Here is a 22293-nt window from a genome sequence, read left to right on the forward strand (position 1 = left end):
ATAATAAAATGGATGGATAGATGGATGGATGTGTCTATTGTCATTCAGCAAGAGATCTCTTATTGATGAGTTTGTCTTTTTTTTGTTTTTGTTTTTGTAGTAGCAAATGACAAAAAAGTGAAGACACCCGTCACATTTCAGCAACCATTTTACATAACACTGCAAGGCCAAAAAAACGGTAACAAAGCAACCTTGTTGAGAGACACATCCTGTGGTCGTGGAATAGATGTTAATCTGTTTCATGAGGCTTTGAGGTCGCTGAACGGGGCAGCGTTCCTAAAAGTCCACCACTAATTTGTTGCTCCTTTGTATTGATGGAAAAGGAGGAAAAACACTGACTAATCGGATCAGCAATCATGTGTTCCAGGCCAGTAATCCTGCATTGGAAAAGCCTCATTGTTTGTCTGTGTTTCTAATTTTATACTTTTTAGTGTTCTGAAAATCTTCACCCAATGAGTTCATTACTTTAAACACTTTACCGGTTAACATTCAAGCCGGGGAATGCTGCAACATGGACATTTTTAACTACCATCAGTAAAAGATAACATTTCATAGGAGGCGTGCAAGAAGGAAACCCTTACTGTAAAAAAAAAAAAAAACACCAAAACAACAACATGAAGTTTGCCTGTTTTTCCTGAAAAAAACATTAATTCAAGGTTATGAATCAATTCTTATTTGAGTGAGTCAAATAAGCAGGGGTGTCAAAAGAGATTAAAACGTGGGCAGTAGGGCTGTGACGATAATAAATAAATCAATCACACAATAAATGACAATGAGCTTGATCATTTTGCTGGCCTCAATATATTGCCATATATTGTATTGTATTGTATGGTACTTTATTTATCCCACAGCAGGGAAATTCACTTGTTACAGCAGCAAGCAAGATACGCAAGTAAAAAATACATAGTGACATAGTGACTACAACATGGCTCAGGTGGTGCAGGTGTTGTAGAGCCTGACAGCGGTCGGTATGAAGGACCTGCGGAACCTCTCCTTCTTACACCGTGGGTGTAACAGTCTGCTGCTGAAGGAGCTGCTAAGGGAAACCACAGTGTCATGTAGCGGGTGAGAGGTGTTGTCCATGATGGATGTCAGCTTATCCAACATCCTTCTCTCCCCCACTTCCTCCACGGAGTCCAGAGGACCGTCCAGGACAGAGCTTGCGCTCCTGATCAGTCTATTGATCCTGCTCCTGTCCCGTCTATTGATCCTGCTCCTGTCCCTGTCCGTGCTGCCCCCTCTCCAGCAGCCCACAGCATAGAAGATGGCTGAGGCCACCACAGAGTCATAAAAGGTCCGTAAAAGAGTCCTGCACACACCAAAGGACCTCAGTCTCCTCAGCAGGGGGAGGCGACTCTGGCCCTTCTTGTAGAGGGCGTGGGTGTTGACGGACCAGTCCAGTTTGTTGTTAAGGTGAACACCCAGGAATTTGTAGCTGTCTACCAACTCTATGTCCGCTCCCTGGATGTTGACCGGTGTGAAGTGAGATGTTTTCCTCTGGAAGTTAATGATCATCTCCTTTGTCTTGCTGGTGTTGAGTTGTAGCTGGTTAAGCTCAGTCCAGCTGACAAAGTCCCTGATGACCGTCCTGTATTCCAGATCATTCCCCTCTGAAACACAACCCACAATGGCTGTGTCGTCGGAGAACTTCTGGATGTGACACTGTGTGGAGTTGTGTGTGAAGTCCGAGGTGTAGAGGGTGAAGAGGAAAGGGGAGAGCACCGTACCCTGAGGGGCACCTGTGCTGCAGAGTACCATGTCAGACACACAGTGACGGAGCCTCACATACTGTGGTCTGTTGGTGAGGTAGTCTATAATCCATGCAGTCAGGTGTTGGTCTACTCCCACACTCTCCATCTTCACTCTGAGTAGTGCCGGCTGGATGGTGTTAAAGGCACTGGAGAAGTCAAAAAACATGACCTTCACAGCGCTCCTGCTGTCCTCCAGGTGTAGCAGTGATCTGTGCAGCTTGTAGATCACTGCGTCGTCTACTCCGATCCCAGGCCGGTAAGCAAACTGCAGGGGGTCCAGCTGAGTGCCCACCAGGGGTCGCAGGTGCTGCAGGATAATCCTCTCCATGGTCTTCATCAGGTGAGAGGTCAAGGCAACAGGCCTGAAGTGGTTAGGCTCCTTGGGACGCGGTGTCTTTGGTATCGGGACCACACAGGAGGTCTTCCACAGGGCCGGGACTTTCTCCAGGCTCAGGCTGAGATTGAACAAGTGCCTGAGAACTCCACAGAGCTGGCCAGCACAGTCCTTGAGGATTGTAGGGCTGATGCCGTCCGGTCCCGGGGCCTTTCTTGCCTTGATGATCTTCAGTTGACTCCTCACCTGATCATCAGTTATGGAGAGGGGGGTAGAGGATGGCTGGGATGGGGATGTGGGGCTGAAGAGTGGTGAGTTTGTAGGCGAGGGAGGGGGGGCAGACTCAAATCTGTTGAAAAACAGATTGAGTTCATCTGATCTTGTCCTCACTGGCTCGGTCTCTCCCCACTCTTTTACCATGGCCTGTGATGGTCTGCAGGCCTCTCCAGACTTCCCTGGCATTATTCTGCTCCAGCCGCTTCTCCAGTTTCCTCCTGTAGCAGTCCTTCCCCTTCCTGATCTTATGCCGGAGTTCCCTCTGGACTCTGCGCAGCTCCTCCTTGTCCCCCGAGTTGAAGACCCTCTTCTTCTTATTCAGCAGGGCCTTAATCTCAGAGGTCACCCAAGGTTTGTTGTTGGGAAAACACCGCACCAACTTGGAGGGCACAGTGTTCTCCACACAGAAGTTTATATAGTCTGTGATGCAGTGAGTCATCCTGTCAACGTCACTGCCATGGGGACTACAGAGCACTCCCCAGTCTGTTGTCTGGAAGCAGTCTCTGAGCCTAGCACTGCTCTCCTCAGACCACTGCTTCACAGGCCTCTTCACAGGGGGTTGTCTATTCACTACTGGAGTGTAGTCTGTGACGAGATGGACGAGGTTGTGATCAGAATGACCCAGCGGGGGGAAGGGGGATGAGGTGTATGCATCCTTGATGTTTGCATACAGGAGGTCCAAAGTTTTATTGTTTCTAGTGTGGCATTTGACATACTGGGTGAAGGTGGGAAGAGCAGAGGACAGGGAAGCATGATTGAAGTCACTGGAGATGAGGAGGAGGGATTGGGGGTGCTGGTTCTGAAGTTGGGAGACTTGAGAGTTGAGAGATGTGCGTGCGTGTCTGATTTCCTTGTCTCCCGCCTCCAAATAGACAGGGAGAGAGTTCACTCTGTGCATTGGTTCCAGCACCTTGTCGCATTTCTTCCATAGAACAACGGCATGAACGGACTGAGTTCTTTTGTCAGTCATACACACAGGTGGAGTGGAATTTTTGAGTAGATTGCAATATATTGTCATATATTTTTTATATTATTTTATTTGACTTTTCTTAAAAGTAAATTTAAAATCTTGTCTCGTCTCGTAGACCCAACCTTGTGTATCGCCTCGTCTCGTGAACTGAGTGTCTCGTGTCAAATAAGTATTTGATCTCCTACCAACCAGCACAAATTGTGACACCCATAACCCTTGTTATTTGCCCATGAAGCACACAAATTAATCCTGCCCTTTCAGCAACACACCTCTTCACACTTGAAGAGGGCCAAACACTTTTTCACACTACTGTTTGTAAAGATGAGTGGACCAAAATCTCTCCTGGTATGCAGCCCTGGTGACCATCTACAAGAAACATTTGACCTCTTTGCATGCCAACAAGGGTTTCTCCACTAAATATAAAGCCAAGTTTTGCTTGAGCATAAAATGCTAATTTCATTCTATCAAATCTAAAAAAAAAACCCTTTTAGTTTATTTTTTTCTTTATTTTTGGTTATACTGTCCATCCACCCATTTTCTATGCCGCTTATCGTCACTAGGGTCGCGGGTATGCTGGAGCCTATCCCAGCTGACTTCGGGCGAGAGGCGGGGTACACCCTGGGCTGGTCACCAGTCAATTGCAGTGGTTATACTGTCTCTGTTAAAATCAACCAAAAGGGTGAAACCATCAGCGACTAAATAATTACTTCTCCCACTGTAATTGTTCTTCTCTCTCTATTAGCATTGTTTATATATTCAAATAGAAAACTGACCTCTTTCTGCTTGCAGGTCATCAAGTCGGCTCGTGTTATGAAGAAGGCGGTGGGCCATCTAATACCTTTCATAGAGAAAGAGAGACAGGAGAGGATTGCTTTGTCTGGGTCAACTGAGGACATGGTCAGTGCCTGCCAAATATGTTGCACACGAAAATTAGTTAATTATAGGGACGTCACAAGATCAAAACGTCACAAGATTTCTTGCTCGGAAAAAAATGGTCTCGTCATAATAAATTGATTAATTAATCACACGGTAAGTGAAAATGAACTATAGTATATATATAACGATAGTTTTGCCGGCCTCCATATATTGCCATGTGCGTGCGTGTCTGTTTTCCTCATGTCTCGCCTCCAGGCAGGAAGAGGTTAACTCTGTACATTGGTTCAGCACCCTAGACACTTCATAGAACAACGGCATTCCATAAAACAACGGCCTTCAGACAGCGTGAGAGCTCTTGTCATACAGTCGCTTTGACAGTGGTGGGGGAGGCGGGGCCGGTCGCATACACACAGAGAGTGCAGCAAGTAAGCTTCGTGGGGAGCATTGCAAGGTAATGTCATAGACATTTGGAGGGAAAAAGATGATTGCAAAGCAAAATGCCACGTGGGAACATTCCGGCTTCAAACCGAATGAGCAAGGTGAGCCCATCAACACGGTTGGACGGACTGACGGACTTACCTGAAACATGTCCAAAAAACGACACATCGAAATGCACAGCCTTCATCGCGACAGTCAACATTTGATCAGCCAAGTAAATACAAACGCAACAGCGTAAAATGGTGTGCGTCCACAGAAAGTCATGGCAAAAAAAGGCTGAATTGTTGTTACTGTTTTATTAGTCATTTTTGTCCATTGTTTTTAGCTTTCGGTTGTACAATTTATTATCAGGTGTGTTGTGTAGTTTTGTGTTTTATTGGTTTCTGTACAGCACTTTGGGCAGTTAACTGTTGAAAATGCGCTATACAAATAAATTTGACTTTGACCTTGACCTTGACCTTAATTAAGTTGAAAAACCAGCATTTCAAGAAATGCTCCAAACGTTTGACAGACATTTCAAAACGCACCTGCAGTGTTTTGTGACTCGGTTAAATAAAAAAAGTTTGTGTGCTCAGTCATATTTTTTCATTGTACTTAAAATTATAGTCAAATCTGGTCCTGTGTTGTTCTCATGGGCACAATCTCATGCATTATCTCATTTTAGACGCTTAGTGTCTCGTATTCATGTGAATCCAGGTGAAACCAACAATAATGACAAAATAATAAAAACCATGTAAAATTGTAATGGAAAAAAAAAAGGAAAAGCGGAAAAAGAAATTAATTTTCCCGTTTTTTTAATGTAATCTCCTTTGCCTGCAGAATCCTTATCAAGGCACCATAGTTCTGGCCACAGTGAAGGGCGATGTCCATGATATTGGCAAGAATATTGTCGGTGTCGTGCTGGGTTGCAACAACTTCAGGTGAAACTGTTTTTATTTTTACTTTCAAATTAAACATAAAACATTCACGTCATTGCAAAAATAGTACAAGATTGACTGCACTTGTATTGCGACTCTGCTGATTTGGTTACCATGTGCGTCACTCCGCCCCAGCACCAATCACCGGCATGTTTGATGCCGTCTTGTGAACGCCAGGGGGTTGAAACTGAAAAAAATGTGTTTGTAAGTTAAAACCAGGAAGTTGACGTTGAAAAAAGATGAACCTCATAAAATATCATTGTCATGATATTGGAAAAAGATGGACATGAAGGGGAAATCAGAAAACCCAGTACTTATTGTCCCATGCCAACAAGTATGATGATAAGAATTGGTTATTATAATACCCCAAACCGAGGTGTCCCAAGTGCGGCCTGGGCGCCAATTGCAGCCTCTATGTAAAATGACGATTAAACAGGAAAACTAACGGGGAAAAAAATTGAAGAAAGGAGCAGTAATTTCATGAGAATAGTCGAAATATTAGGATAATAAAGTTAAAATATTCAGAAAACAGTGGTAATTTTTAAGAAAAAAGTAATCATTTTACAACTGTGAAGTTGTAATATTATGAGGAAAAAAATATTTTAAAAGCGTACAGTAAAGATGTAATATGAGGTCATAACATGAGAAACAAAACAAGGAATAAAGATGCAAATTTTGGAAAATTAAGATGGAAAAAGTTATATTATGTGAATGAAATCAAAATATTTAGGGATAATATCAAAATAAAATATCAATAATCAATGTTATGAGAAAAAAGATGGAAAAAATGGAAAAACGAGTGCAGTGTAAGGATAAAAAATTCATATTAATAATACGCTTAGTCACATATAACACAAAGCTTCACTTAGAGGCTTTTTTTTTAAATATACATGTATTCAGTATCACGGGTTGGTTTACAAAATGTAAACCATCATCTGACAATGGAAACAAAAAAAAACATTCTATTCCTGACTGTTTTACTTGGTTAATAAGAATCAGTGTGTTTAAATTCTGCTCGTTGTCTTTCAGGGTGGTTGATCTGGGTGTGATGGTTCCTTGTGATAAGATTCTCAGAGAGGCCATTCAGCAAAAAGCAGGTACGTTCACATTTCGCTCGATATTCAACATTAGTTCCCGTCTGGCTTATGAGGTCTAAGCGTTTTGTATAGAAGAAGTATATAATAAAAACAAATACTGTATGTTCTTTTTCACTTTTTGTGTTTTTAAGCCATAAAATCACTTAATCGTGAAGATGAGAACATTGGGCTTTGGATGTGGGAGGAAAATATCTTATACACATGGTAGCATGAATTAAAATGTAACATCTTTATCATTTTTTTTTATATATATTTGAAGTGTGTGTACATTTCTGACAACAACACCTAACATATAGTTTTATTCTTGCAGACGTTATTGGTTTGTCTGGTCTGATCACCCCGTCTCTAGATGAGATGATTTATGTGGCCAAAGAGATGGAGAGACTGGGAATGACCACTCCATTGTTGATAGGGGGAGCCACCACATCAAAGTAATACAAACACACTGCAGATTTTCTTCTTTGACCACTTAAATCAGGGGTCTCAAACACCATTTACCCGGAGGCCGCTAGAGGTAGAGTCTGAGTGAGGCTGGGCCGCATCAAGTATTGGGAGTAGTGCTGGGAATCTCTGGGTACCTCACGATACGACACGCGATACATGGCTCACAATAACAATAATATCTTGATACAGTAATAGGGTGAATCAAATAAATAAATTATTTCACAGTTTATATTTTGCTGCATTCAGCTGGGATAGGCTCCAGCTTACCCGTTACCCTAATGAAGACACGCGGTATAGGAAATGGGTGGGATATTTTAAGTGACTCACTCACTCTTAGTTCAGTGTAGGCTTATGTGTGCATCCTACGAGTAACATTGGCTTGTCGCAGGCCGTATTACAGTCATCTTTGAAGACAAGTCGCGGGCCGCAAAATGTGACTCGGCGGGCCGCAAATGGCCCACGGGCTACGACTTTGAGACCCCTGACTTAAATGGTTTCAGTGTAGTCAGTTTGTGTGGAAAAGAATCTGGCTGGTCAAGAGAAAAGCTTCCTGTTTACGTCTGACAATATATTGCATCTCCCAGGGGTGTCTAAACTTTTTCCAGCGAGGGCCACACAGTGAAAAATTGATATATATTTCAAGAAAAAACTGCATCTCAGCTTTGCGATAGACGTGGGTGAAAAAGCCTTTATCAACTTTGGTCTGTGTTCATTTTTTTCCCATTTTAGTCGTTTTTTCCTCAAATATTTCAACTTTGTTGTGATATAATCTTTCAAAATTTTCTTTTCGTTATATGAATACTTTATTTTTCAGAATAGACCCATAATATTTTCATTTTATTCCCATATTATGAGTTTTTCATAAACCTAATTTTCCACAGACTTTGTATTATTTTGTTTTTTTTCTCCTAACATTACAACTTAAAAAAATAGCTTTTTAAAAATATTTCAACTCTATGCTGCTAAAATGACGCTATGTTTCCTCATAATATTATAAAGGAGTTTATTCTTGTGAAATTGGAACTTTTCTTCTCTTTAGAATAATAGACTTTATTCTCGTAAAATTACAGCTGCTTTTTCAGTTTCTTCTTTTGTTGTTGTTTTTTTTGTAACTGTCCAACTATTTCAACATTCTTGTTATAGATTGTCTTCTCCGATATTTTTTCCCATATTTTGACTTTTTCTTCTAACTTTATGACTTTTTCTGCAACCTAGATTTTCAAACATTACAACTTTATTCTTTTTTTTTCTCTCATTAAAAGATAACTTTTTTTCGGTCATTTTTCTTTAATATTTCAATTTTATGCTACCAAAATGGCGTTATTTTTTCCATAGTGTTGCAATGTTATTCTCGTAAAATGACCACTTGTTCTCGTTACATTGAAACTTTTTTGTCAATATTTTGACTTTATTCTTGTAAAATTACTCGATTTTTTTTTCATATTTGCTGTTGTCGTTTGTTTTTGGGGGTTTTTTAGTTTTCTTGTTCAATTCTATTTTTAGCATGTGTCAATACAAAACAACCGCGGGCCGCAAATGGCCCCTGGACACCCCTGGCCTAGCCTGTTGAGAGTCAGAGGACGCTGGAACATATCCCGGCTAACTTTGTGCAAAAGGCAGACACCACTCTGGAAAAGTTGCCAGTCAATCACAGGGCACATACTGTACGCATAAAGACAGACAGCCATTCACACTCGCAGTTTTTTTATACGCCAGTGTACACACACAGTATTTCAGGACTAATTTTTGTGTTTCATATTTAATAGGACTCACACAGCAGTGAAGATTGCTCCATGCTACACTTCTCCTGTTGTCCATGTCCTGGATGCTTCGAGGAGTGTGGTTGTGGTAAGGACATCTACTGAGCACAGGGAAAGGGAATGCAAAGTCAACTAATTTTTTCCGTTTGCGGACATAAAGGGTTTCATATATGAAGGGCCAGATAATGAATATTGGCCGCGATGATAGGTTGGTTTTATAGCCATCAGTCCTTCACAACCAGAACATTTCATTTGGAAGAAAAAGAATACATCGTAACATCGTAACCAAACTGGCTAGCTTGTTTAAAAAATTACAAATTGAATTATTAGGTTAATTAGACAATTTATACGATATAAGTAATTGTATAATTTATAGTCCGATGTTTTGTTTTTGTTCCAGTGCTCTCAGCTTCTGGATGATAATGTGAGAGAGGACTTTTTTGAGGACCTGAAAGAGGAATATGAAGAAGTCAGGCAGGAGCATTACGACTCGTTGAAGGTATGACAAAGCCAAAGCCCCGCTGTCAATGTCATAAGTTTATGAACACATGCTGTGTACTGCTCTGTTATGTAATGTGCAGTTGTGGTCAAAAGTTTATACACGCTGACCACAGGCATGAATGCCATATTATTAGGGATGTCCGATATTATCGGCTCGATATTGGCATAAAAATGTAATAGTGGTCAATATTGGTATCGGGATTTTTCCCTATAATGAAAGCCGATAATAAACATAATGCTTTTTGTAGGCCTGTGGGCTCCCGTGTTTTCCGGCACGCATATGATGAGCTGATCAAACCGCCTCTCAAGCGTGTAATATCCCATTCATAACAGAGGTAGGGAACTTGTGGCTCGGGAGCCAGATAAGGCTCTTTTGATGACTACATCTGGCTCTCAGACATGTCTTAAAACGATCAAATATATTAATTTTTTTGCTGACATTTTAAAGTAAAACATTACAGAAATCACAGTGTTCCTTTCCAAATAATAAAACATTCTTATGCATTTTAAACCAAGCATCCATTTTCTACCGCAATGCAGGTGGCCAGGACAACGCCAGCTGTCCTTCCAAAATTTTCTGGGTCAGACACCAAGTAGCTTCAGTATAACAGTGTGATTAGAAAGAATCAATTCAGAGAGTTACTATATTCTAAAATAGTTGGTCTTGCTTGACAATGCATGCATTTAGTTGTATTAAATGTTAAAAAACATTATAAGTTGACTTATAAAGAAGGAATCCTATTAAATTCACTTATCATGGTCGCGTCTGGAACCAGTTAACCACGATAAATGAGGGATTACCGAACTGCAAAAAATATATCTAAAGTAAATATTAAAAGAAAACTTCATTACGCTAACAGCAGAAATCTTTCATCTGCGATTAATCGCAGCAAAAAATTTGCTACTGACAGAAGCTGTTAAAATAAATCATTAAAAAAATAACATTCATGCCCATGATCAGTGTATGTAAATCTCTGTCCTCAGTTGTACGTAATACAATGAAACACACTTGCCCCTCACCTTTTCCTTCGTAGGACCGTCGTTATCTGTCGCTAGCCCAAGCGAGGGGGAGAGCTCTCCATATTGACTGGCAATCAATAACTAAACCAGGTAAGTCGGCCTTATAATGAATTCCTATCTACAGTATATGTGGCCATAACCATTCCACATTTTGGTCATGTGTAAAGTAGGCCTGTCACGATAGTCAATAAATCGATTATCCGCACGATAAATAAAAACAAACTGTATAATTTTGCCCGCCTCAATATATTGACATGTGCATGTGCGTTTGTTTTCCTCCTCTCTCTCTACCAAACAGGCTGGATGACAGGGTTCACCCTCTGCATCTGTCTCAACACCTTTGTGCGTTGGTGTAGGGCCTTATGATTTCCGTGTTAACGGAATCGCAGAATTGGCCAATAAACGCAAAATTTTGCAGAAATTGACATCATGTGAATGAACGCTGTCATCCTGATAAGTTCGTGTGGGGAAGCATTTTCCCGGCGGACCGCTCAATCGTGGCGGAATGTCATTGCAAACACGGACCACCCCTCCCGAACTAAACATGTTGATACGGCGGCCTGAAAGAAACTCTTGCGGAGCGTGAATGGAAGCTACCTGGGTTAGCTTAATTTAGCAAAGCATGCTAGTACGGCTATGTGTGTGTGGCTCAGGCTCTACGGGTGTGTTTACACCATGTTGTTAATGTAAGCGAGCGTTTTACGATGCCTGCACATGTTTCAGTCAAATAAGGCGAGAGGCACGCTGCTTTTGTTGTTGGTGGAGGTCTGTTCAGTACCTCATGACGGGTTCTGTCCAACGACTTTCTTTTTCTGTTTCTGTAGTTAAGTTTCCTTGATTCCCAGTATTGGTGTATCAGTAGTTTCCACTGACTGTACTCGCCGTCTTGTGTTCCATCTCCTGTAGTCATTTGTTTGCCACATCCTTTGCTTGGGATACAAGCCGATCTTGATGAGGCTGAATCCCAATCCCTTATCTTAGCCCTTGCCCCTGGGTTTTGCACGTTCACAAGAATTAAGTGGTGTCCCAATTCTCCTTAAATCAAGGGGTAAGTGCTAAGGGGTGAACAGCCTTAGAAACCAAGTGTGGTCAGCGACCCAACTTGAAACAAAGGAGTAGGCGGAGTCAACTTGGATGCAACACCAGCTGACAAGACATACATATACACTCCTGATCAAAATCTTAAAACCAGTCGAAAAATTGCTAGAATTTGCATTTTGCACATTTGGATCTTAATGAGGTTTTAAGTAGAGCTACAATATGCAAAAACAAGAAGGGGGAGTGAGACAAAAAGCACTTTGGAAAAGTAATTTATTGAAAACAACAATTAAACTGAAATAGGCTGTTTATCAGCTGATCAAAAGTTTAAGACCACAGGCTATAAAAGACAAAATCTGCTCAAAATGTTCATTTTCTGTCATTCACACAGTCATGCCCTCCTGATGGCTAAAGCTAAGAATTCCCTTTTTGAATGTGGTCGGATTGTCGAGCTGCATAAGCAAGGCCTCTCGCAGCGTGCCATTGCTGCTCAGTGGGTTGTAAGCTGTTATTTACTTCAGTTGTTTGTTATTTGGCAATAGATGTCACAGTTTGTAAACATGTGTTCCTTTTATTTCAAAAAAGGTGTTCTGACGTAGGTTATACAACAATGAAATAGTGTAGAAATGTATGCACCTTACTTTATGGTAGAAAACAATATAGGCCTTTCAGCGCCAAAGCACGATTGCAGAATTTAACAAGCCATTTGTGCAAATATCATGCCTCATGTAGTTAATACTTTACACCAGGAGACTGGTGTAACTTGAATCTGAGCAGCCTTTGTGGACGTGTTTGTATGCAAAGTTTACAGCTTTGTACACTTTGAACACCTGTGTGCGTGCAGCAGCGATTCTGCTCGCCGTGACAGTCCACACGCAGCATACTTGAGCCAATGCTTTGCTAAACCGTGTTCTGGGTGGCAGGAGGGGACGTGGTGGGTTTCGGGAATGTAAAAAAAAAATGCAGAAATGGCGGTAGTATCCCCGAGAGACTCCTTCGCAGAAAATGCACTGCTAATAGATAGATATGACCTGAGAACACAGTGACCTGGATGAATGAGAATATTCCCAGGCATGATAGGTAGATATATCTGTCTATGTAATAATAGCTGTCATAATCATAGACATCATCAAGTTTGGGTCATACTGATGATTTTTCTCATTTACAGTATGCCTTTATCTCTTACCATTTTCAAGATACAACCTTTTGAAATAGTAATGTCAAAACTGAAAAAAACTCTGGTGCCTAAAGGGTTAATTGTCTCATCTGCCTACGTCATAGCCAGCAAGTGGTGACGGGTGATGACGTAATGAGAATCAGGTGGCATCAAATTTTTTGTGGCTTCTTCCCCTTGGCCCTTGGTTTTAAGGGGTAGGGGTAAGACAAGGGGTAACACGAAGGGGAAGAGCTAAGGGGTGGAATTGGGATTCAGCCTTCATCACTGGCTACCTTCTTAATCTTGCTTCCTTTTTTGATGTTTTGTAGCCTTTGTAGACATGCTTTACGTGTCTGAATATGTGATTTCATTGGGTAGTCCCACATATCATTCACGTCTTGAGTGTCGTCAAGACTTGCTCAGGCCTGAAGTATGCTTTTGACCCTTAGCTAACTAGAAAATAAAAAAATATATATCGATTCTTGTTCATATTTGTTGATAATGTATGTTGTATAATCATTCCAGCCTGGAAAGAGAACTTCAAACTTGAGATAAATCCTAAAAAGGCCCATATTTGTGATGGCATCCATGCCCATGATGATTCTCGTGTCTGTTGTCAGTTTCCAGAGTGAACAACGTACAAATGATATCGTAGAACGTGTGACTAGTATTGAGTGTAAAAATGATTTAATGTATCTTTCAGTGTGTCCTCAGTACTTTGGCAGCCATGTGTTTGAACAGTACGACCTGACCAAACTATTGGACTTCATTGATTGGAAGCCTTTCTTTGACGTCTGGCAGCTCAGGGGAAAATATCCCAACCGAGGTTACCCCAAGATCTTCAAAGATAAGACAGTGGGTATGTATTCATATTTTACCAGGTTATTCAGTCAGCCATGACAGTAAGTATGCCACTTTTCCATTCCGCGGTTGTCACCTAGCTCTACTCGCCTCAGTTTGGGGCTTTGAAAACCACATTGCATTCATTGCGACAGTTATTATGAGACGTGCAAACAAACAACAGCAATGGAAATGAATGGCATTCTGTTGTATTAACCTCACAGCATGTAGTTGTTGAGCTGAGGCACAGCAACAGAAATCTAACTTCTCAGCATCTGTGAATAGTTTTATTTCCTGCCGTGCATCCTGAAATATATAATCTTCTGACAATGGCTTATCACTTACATAGCAATCAGCAGTGTTTTAGGTCATGCATATGGAATCTGCTTGGCAGATTTGGATCACTGACTGGCCGTGTACTACGAATAGTCAGTGGTTTTGCTGATTACCTGATTTTGACAGTGGAAAGGTCAATCAATAAATGGCAAGTACAGCCATGGCACATGCGCAGTGCAAGAAGGGTCATCAAAACACTGACTTTGTGGCCTTCTGCCATTAAAAAGTTTCTGAATTGACTCCACAAGAAGGTGCATTTGAAGGCAGGCTGTGGTATGATACAGTGGCCCCTTTCAATTCTGAATATGTCAGGCAGTGCAAACCCCACTGTTACAAGATTGTATTAAGATCTGGCAAAGTAGATTGTTTAAACCAGGAATCACGAACTGACGTTTTGAGTCCAGACCCAGGTGCTGTCCAATACGGACGAGGACCTATAGTAAACAAATTATTTAAGTATTTGAAGTTTTCACGGGACACTTCTATTTTGACCGGCACATTTTTCATAGACTTTACGATACTGGTTGGTCAGCTCAGTTGCATGTGAGTGAAGCAACACAACGGGATGCTACTGAGCAAATCAAATCTTCGCATCAGCACTCAACATAGCGACTCTAAATACAACAGTGACATAAGAAAAGGGAGAAAAGCAAAGCAAGTGACACGGTAGAATGAGTGACACTGAAGAATGAGTGACAGCTAAAGGTACTAAATGGGAGTGAGAAAAAATTATTTTGAGTAAGCAATTTATTGCAAACAAGCATTAAAGTGAAATAATATATAAAATAGGCTGTTCATCAGTTTATCAAAAGTTTAAAGGAAAACCACACTTTTTTTTTTTATTTTGTCCATCATTCACAATCCTTATGTGAAACATGAATGCATATTTCTTTTGTCACGCTCTTATTTTGGCGGGTCACACTTTCTCCAGGGAGGAAGTGGCCGCCGGGTCAAGCCTGGTGGCCGCGCAGCTGCGGATCATTACAATTAGTGGAGCTTAAAAGACCAGCATCGTCAGACGTACGGTGCTGGTTCATTGCCATTACTGATGCTGTTTCCTCTGTTAGACTTGTTCCTCGTCTTCATATCAGTGCTATCACGTAGTGTTACTTACCTGGACTACCTTTTTCACAGAGCCCTTTTCCTCTGTCGCTTTTTGTTACACCATTAAAGAACCTTTATTTTTGCAAGCCGCCGCCGTGTCTCTGCATTCCGCGGGTCAAGCACTTGACAGATCAGGACATCTTTCCCTTTTCTGTGCGTTCTAACAAGAGAAAACAAGTTAGTATGGGCTAGCTGACATTGCACGTCATGGGTGGTACCTATTTCGAGAATGAAGCCCTTTAAAAAAATCCTCTTAACAACGTTCTATCATTTTATATACATGCTATGATCATGCATTAACAAGTACATTGATGATAACGTGATACTTTCAGTATTTTGCCGTAATTTGATGATTTAAAACATTACCGAAACTTCTTTCCGAGGCGCATTGATCTGACATAGCCCATAGGAGCTAACGCGACTTCTGTCAACTACAGACCCAAAAATTGTCACCGACCCAGAGCCGGATGCGATTCGCTGTCCGTCAAGACACAGCACGACCCTCGGCCCAAATTAAGGTTGTTACTGGTGCAGAGTGCAGTCCAGTAACCATCAGACGGCATCTGAGAGAGAAGGTTGTTAAAAAGAAAGCATGAGAGCACCAAACATGGGACATTGAAAGGTGGAAGAAAGTTCTATTCTCTCTTGAGAAAAATTGGAACCATGATGGTCCTGATGGCTTCTTTTCTCCTTCAATGGAACAATGGAGCTTCAGGTTGTGCAGGGGTGTCAAACGGCAGCTGGCTGTGGAGATGTTGCAGGGGGCATCCCTCATGACTGAAGGCCTTCGTCTGTTTGGGAGTGACTGGCATTTTCAACAGGACAACACTGCAGTTCACAATGCCCTTCCCCCTGGCCACTGACACTGGTGGAAGAGTGATGTCTATGTGATGTCAATGTCCTTTTGCTGGCCTAAGTTTAGCAAGTTAAATGTTTTTTTTATTGCCAATTTAGGTCATGGATAGATTTTTTTTTTTTTTCTGAAAAGCTTGATGAATTTGGTTCACAAGTGTAACTCATGTTTATTCTCGACAGGATCGGAGGCACGCAGAGTTTTTGATGACGCCCAGCGGCTGCTGAACCAAATGATTGATAACTCTAGTCTAACAGGACGAGGTTTGGTGGGGTTCTGGCGGGCCCAGAGTGATGGTGATGACATCCACGTGTACAACAATGATGATATAGCGCAGAGAAATAGAGAGCCAATTGCAACATTCCATGGTTTACGCCAACAGGTGAGGAGAAGTATGTAGGTGGCAGGAAGCTCTTGTAAAATTAGTCAGAATAGAACATTCTTGTAAATACTTTAATGTTTTATAACACTCAGTTGTATTTCTCTGCTTCAGCTGGAAAAGGACAGTGCTGCTTCAGATCCCTACCTGTGTTTGTCTGACTTTGTGGCGCCCGTGAACAGCGGCTTGGAAGATTACATTGGCATGTTTGCTGTGGGAGTGTTTGGTGCAGAGGAACTGAGTCAGCAGTTCCAGACTCAGGGGGACGACTACAACAGCATCATGGTCAAAGCTTTGGCTGACCGACTGGCTGAGGTACGGGAGAGAACATATTGCTTACGAAAAGAAAATCTACATTTTGCATTTCATGTGTTCAATTTATCAACTTTTGAATCTTGAGAGTTGCAAGTAATTTTCCACCGCATTGCACTGAATTTTAAGTCCCGTTTTCACAAAGCTGTATCTTCACAGTGTTTCCAAGATGTCAGAACAATACCATTTTACTTTTCAATTTCATTCAGACGAGTAAGGTACTCAAGTGGGTTGGAGTGGAATGTAGGAGTGGTATGGGAATGAAAATTAAAAGGTGAGAATAAACAACAAACCTTGAAGTTTAGTTTAGTATCGCAACAATGACCTAGTAAATATGGGCAAGTTTGTTTTTTTTACGTGTTTTTTTACGTGTTTGCCCCCTTCCTGATTTCTTTTTTTGTTTCCTTGTTTGACACTCTTAAATGTTTCAGATCATCAAACAAATTGAAATATTAGTCAATGACAACACAACAAAACACAAAATGCAGTTTTAAAATGAAACTTTGTGTTATTAAGGGAGGAAAAAAAATCCGAACCAAATCAATTTTGCTAGCCACACCCAGGCCTGTTTACTGCCACACCTGTTCTCAATCAAGAAATCACTTAAATTGGACCTGCCTGACAAAGTGTAGTAGACCAAAATAACCTCAACAGCTAGGCATCATGCCAAGATCTAAAGATCTAAAGAAAGTATTTGAGATCTATCAGTCTGGTCAAGGTTATACTGTAAAGCCATTTCTAAAGCTTTGGGACTCCAGCGAACCACAGTGAGAGCCATTATCCACAAATGTCAAAAACATGGTACAGTGGTGAATCTTCCCAGGAATGTCCACCCAACCAAAATGACCTCAAAAGCGCAGCAACGACTCATCCCAGAGGTCACAAAAGACCCCACAACAACAGCCGAAGAACTGTAGGCCTCACGTGCCTTAGCTCAGTGTTCATGACTCCACCATAAGAAAAACACTGGGCAAAAATGGTTCCAGGATGAAAACCACTGCTGAACAAAAAGAAGATTAAGACTCATCCCAATTTTGCCAGAAAACATCTTGATGATCCCCAAGACCTTTGGGAAAATACTCTGTGGTCTAACGAGACAAAAGTTGAACTTTTTGGAAGGTGTGTGTCCCATTACATCTGGCGTAAAAGTAATGTATTTCAGAAAAAGAACATCATACCAACAGTAAAATATGGTGGTGGTAGTGTGATGGTCTGGGGCTGTTTTGCTGCTTTGGGACCTGCATCACTTTTTCACACGGGTGCCATGTAGGTTTAGATTTTTTTTTCTCCCTTAATAATAACAAGTTTCATTTAAAAACTGCATATTGTGTTCAGTTGTGTTGTCATTGACTAATATTTACTTTTGGCTTTTCCCTGTGAGGCACCCTTCCCGAAGCAACCAAAATGATCTGCTTTATTTCTTCAGGCATTTGCAGAGGAGCTCCATGCTCGTGTGCGGAAGGATCTGTGGGGCTACAGTGGTGATGAGTCTCTGCAGGCCTCAGACCTCCACAAGGTTCGTTATCAGGGCATCAGACCGGCCGCGGGCTACCCAAGCCAGCCCGATCACACTGAAAAGATGACAATGTGGAACCTTGCCGGTATACAGGAGAAGACGGGTAAAGTGGAAATCCCTTCATCCAGATTATCAGACTTTTCATTTCTTCTCATTAGATATACCGTAGTGCTGAACAATTAACCTGCAAATGGCGAATTACCACAAAACAAGTGTAGCATTTCCAACCTGCAGGGCACGCTGGGTAATTTCCTGTTGCTGGGTAATGTCCCAACTGGAAATTACGGTATATTTCTTACTTTTCTTCTCTGATGGTCATTTTTTGCAATTATTCAGTGGAATCTTTCAGTATATAAAAAAAAACAACTCAAAAATGTAAACTTTGGATGATGTGTTGACATGATGACGATATACTGTAGTGTTGATTGATCAGGAGGGTGTACCAGTCAATGCCCTTTTTTAAAAAAATTAAAAAAAATGAAATTGCAATTTGGATTTGTAGTGTCACACATTATTTTGTTTTACTTTGTACGTATACAACTTATGTGGAACCGTGTGGAAAAGCTACATTGATGACTTGACAAAATGCATTGTTTTCATCCTCGTATTTGTCTTTAAAGATAAATAACTATGGAAATTAATGTTATGTGTCCATAATTATTGTTGTTTATGGACACACGGTAGCCTAGTGGTTAGCATGTTGGCCACACAGTCAGGAGATCTAAAAGATCATATCTCCGTTTGGGCATCTCTGTGTGGAGTTTGCATGTTCTCCCACGTTCCAAAAATACGCGCTCTAAATTGTCCATAGGTATGAATGTGAGTTTGAATGGTTGTTGCGCTGCGATTGGCTGAAGTCAGCTGGGATAGGCTCCAGCATACCCCCGCGACCCTAGTGAGCACAAGCGGCATGAATGAATAAATAAGTATGGAGATTAACGCTATGTGTCCATTATTTATTGATGTGTTCAGGTATTGCGCTGACAGAGTCACTGGCCATGACTCCCGCAGCCTCAGTGTCTGGACTTTATTTCTCCAACCCACAGGCTTCATACTTTGCTGTTGGGAAGATCACCAAGGAGCAGGTGAAACAAAATGTTTGAACTTCAATTTTGCACTTTGCACCACAAAAATGAAAGAAAATGTTGAATTTGTTGTGAGGCCTTCAGTAAACAGTGTGTGACATGCAGTGGTGTGAAAAACTGTTTGGCCCCCTCCTGATTTCTTATTTTTTTTGCATGTTTGTCCCACTTAAATGTTTCAGGTCATCAAACAAATTTAAATATTAGTCAGTGACAACACAACTGAACACAAAATGCAGTTTTTAAATGAAACTTTTTATTATTAAGGGTGAAAAAAATCCAAACCTACATGTCTGTGTGTAAAAAAGTGATTGCCCCACCCCATTAAACAAGTGATTGGCCCACCCTCCTCTTCCGCACCCATTAAAACATGACTAAATTGAGATCTATCAGTCTGGAAACGGTTATAAAGCCATTTCAAAAGCTTCGGGACTCCAGCGAACCACAGTGAGAGCCATTATCCACAAATGGCGAAAACATGGAACAGTGGTGAACCTTCCCAGGAGTGGCTGGCCAACCAAAATGACACCAAGAGGTCAGCGACGACTCATGCAAGAGGTCACAAAAGACCCCACAACAACATCCAAAGAACTGCAGGCCTTACTTGCCTCAGCCAAAAGTTGAACTTTTTAGAAGGTGTGTGCCCCATTACATCTGGCGTACAAGTAACGCTGCACTTCAGAAAAAGAACATCATACCAACAGTAAAATATGGTGGTGGTAGTGTGATGGTCTGGGACATTGTTGCTGCTTCAGGACCTGGAAGACTTGCTGTGATAAATGGAACCATGAATTTTGCTGTCTACCAAAAAAATCCTGAAGGAGAATGGCCTGCCATCTGTTCGTGGCCTCAAGCTGAAACCAACTTGGGTTCTGCAGCAGGACAATGATCCAAAACACACCAGCAAGTCCACCTCTGAATGGCTGAAGAAAAACAAAATGAAGACTTTGGAGTGGCCCAGTGGCCTAGTGGCATGACCTTCAAAAAGGCGCTTCATGCTGGAAAACCCTCCATTGTGGCTGAATGACAACAATTCTGCAAAGATGAGTGGGCCAAAATTCCTCCACAGCGCTGTAAGAGACTCATTGCAAGTTATCACAAACGCCTGATTGCAGTTGTTGCTGCTAAGGGTGGCCCAAGCAGTTATTAGGTTTAGGGGGCAATCACTTTTTCACACAGGGCCATGTAGGCTTGGATTTTTTTCTCCCTTAATAATAAAAAGTTTCACTTAAAAACAGCATTTTGTGTTCAGTTGTGTTGTCATTGACTAACATTTAAATTTGCTGGATGATCTGAAACATTTAAGTGTGGCAAACATGCAAACACTTTTTCACACCACTGTACTTAGGCTTTATGAGACACTGGTGGACCTCAGATTTGTTTGAATTTGGGAAAAACAAATGTTATTTGAAATAATAACTACTAACATTCCAGTGTTAGACTGTCAACATTTTACGTTGCCTAATTTAGACGATCCACTGTCCTATTCTGCTTCAGTTTGATTTGCATGGGCCAAACTCTGACCTTTCATTTTTAATTTCTCTTTTTTCCATATCAGGTGGAGGATTACTCGAGGAGGAAAAAGATGAGTGTGGAGGAGGTCGAGAAATGGCTGTCGCCCATCCTTGGGTACGACAGTGAAGCGTAGAACTGCACCGCACCAACAATGAGCTGGACCACAAACTAATTAGATTTACAATCCCAGCATTCCACCGAAGAACTACACAAACTTAAAGTATCACTTTCATTTTGTCACTACTCTTTGTACTTTGTGTAAGTGCAAGTATTGGACAATTTTTATGCAGAATTTCGAGGCAGGGGTGCCCAAAGTGCAGCTCCTGGATGTTTTCATTTTGGCCCGTGGCACATTCTAAAAATAAAATTTGTATTTACTTTATTAAAAAAAAAAAAAAAAACATAAAAAATGGAAAAATCAGCAGTAATTATACAAGAGTAAAGTGAAAATATTAAGAGGAAAACGTTGGACTCCAGCGAGAAGGATAACGAGGAAAAAATAAGAAAAATAAGATCACTTTATAGCATAAAGTTGAAATATTAAAGGAAAAAGACATCTTTTTAAAGTCATGACATGATGAAAAATGTGATACTTATGAGAGGACAATTAACAAGAAGAAAATAGTTGGAAAATTTTGAAAAAAAAAAAAACAGCAGAAATGCAAAAAACAGCTGTAATTTTAAAAGAAAGTAAAAATATTATGAAAAAAAAGTTGTATGTTACTCGTTACTTCTACGAGAATAAACTCATAATCTCATGAGGAAAAATAATGCCATTTTTTGTAGTATGAAGTTGAAATATTAAAGGAAAAAAATCATTATTTTTGTAAAAGTCATAATATGAGAAGTATTTTTTGAAAAATTAGGTTGGGGACAAAGTTGTAATATTATGGAAATGAATTTTAAATATGGCAATAAAGTCATAATATGAAAATAAAATTTGCAGATATTATTTAAGAAGAAAGTTTAAATATTTGGAAAATTAAAAAAAGCAAAAATGGGGGAAAAAGAGAGTGAAATGGATACTAATAATAGGCTTTTTCACCAATGTCACAAAGCTCAGATGCATTTTTGTCTTGAAATATAAATAACTTCATATCATAAATACATTTGTTGCTTTACAAAATATGAAAGTGGCCCTTGCATCCTTTTGTTTCTCACTATGTGGCCCTCGCTGGAAAAAGTTTGGACACCTGTGATATCAGCCCAAGTTGACTCTAAAACAGTTCAGAAACTTCACAATTCAATTTAATATGAAGTCTTACTCATAATAATATTTTAATGTTTTTTTTTTCATTATTTTTTATCTTTAGTACATTGCAAAGAGGAAAAAGTAGCATTTACGAAGTAGGTCCGAGAAAGTACTGTATGTTTTGGTACCAGTACCAATACTACCAGTGCCATATTTGCCATGTGCTGTACACCGTATCACTTTATTTTACAATATAGCAACGTCTCTTCAGCAAATATATGAAAAATGTAATAAAATACTGTAAGGTGTGTGGTCTGGTTCTCTCTGGTGTGTAACACAAATGAAATAGAATTTTCCTTTTGGAGATGAAAATTTGCAAGAAGCCATTTACAGAGCCTTCTAAAAGTACACTGCTGATCAACATTTTAAAACCAGTTGGAAAGAATTTACAAGAATGCAAGAATTCACATGTTGCACTGTTGGATCTTAACAAGGTTCTAAGTGGAGCTTCAAAATGCAAAAAGAAGAAATGGGAACGAGACAAAAATGTTTTCGAGTAAGCACTTTATTGCAAACAAGCATTGAA

General features: G+C 40.6%; 1 protein-coding gene across 2 annotated transcripts in view; it reads left to right on the top strand.

Annotated features, from left to right (window-relative positions):
- Positions 1-20933, top strand: part of mtr (5-methyltetrahydrofolate-homocysteine methyltransferase) — a 49031-nt gene extending 28098 nt beyond the window's left edge. For both annotated transcript variants that reach the window (XM_054768670.1, XM_054768671.1), the window contains 13 exons: positions 4121-4228; positions 5465-5565; positions 6592-6659; positions 6970-7090; positions 8870-8951; positions 9264-9362; positions 10399-10474; positions 13282-13437; positions 15894-16093; positions 16205-16405; positions 17829-18021; positions 18891-19003; positions 20559-20933. In XM_054768670.1, the coding sequence (XP_054624645.1) occupies positions 4121-4228; positions 5465-5565; positions 6592-6659; positions 6970-7090; positions 8870-8951; positions 9264-9362; positions 10399-10474; positions 13282-13437; positions 15894-16093; positions 16205-16405; positions 17829-18021; positions 18891-19003; positions 20559-20648 (1608 nt within the window). In that variant the 3' untranslated portion in view covers positions 20649-20933. The remainder of the gene's footprint in view (positions 1-4120; positions 4229-5464; positions 5566-6591; positions 6660-6969; positions 7091-8869; positions 8952-9263; positions 9363-10398; positions 10475-13281; positions 13438-15893; positions 16094-16204; positions 16406-17828; positions 18022-18890; positions 19004-20558) is intronic.
- The last annotated feature ends 1360 nt before the right edge of the window (positions 20934-22293 follow it).

Source organism: Dunckerocampus dactyliophorus, chromosome 2 (genome assembly GCF_027744805.1).
Source record: "Dunckerocampus dactyliophorus isolate RoL2022-P2 chromosome 2, RoL_Ddac_1.1, whole genome shotgun sequence".
NCBI lineage: Eukaryota > Metazoa > Chordata > Actinopteri > Syngnathiformes > Syngnathidae > Dunckerocampus > Dunckerocampus dactyliophorus.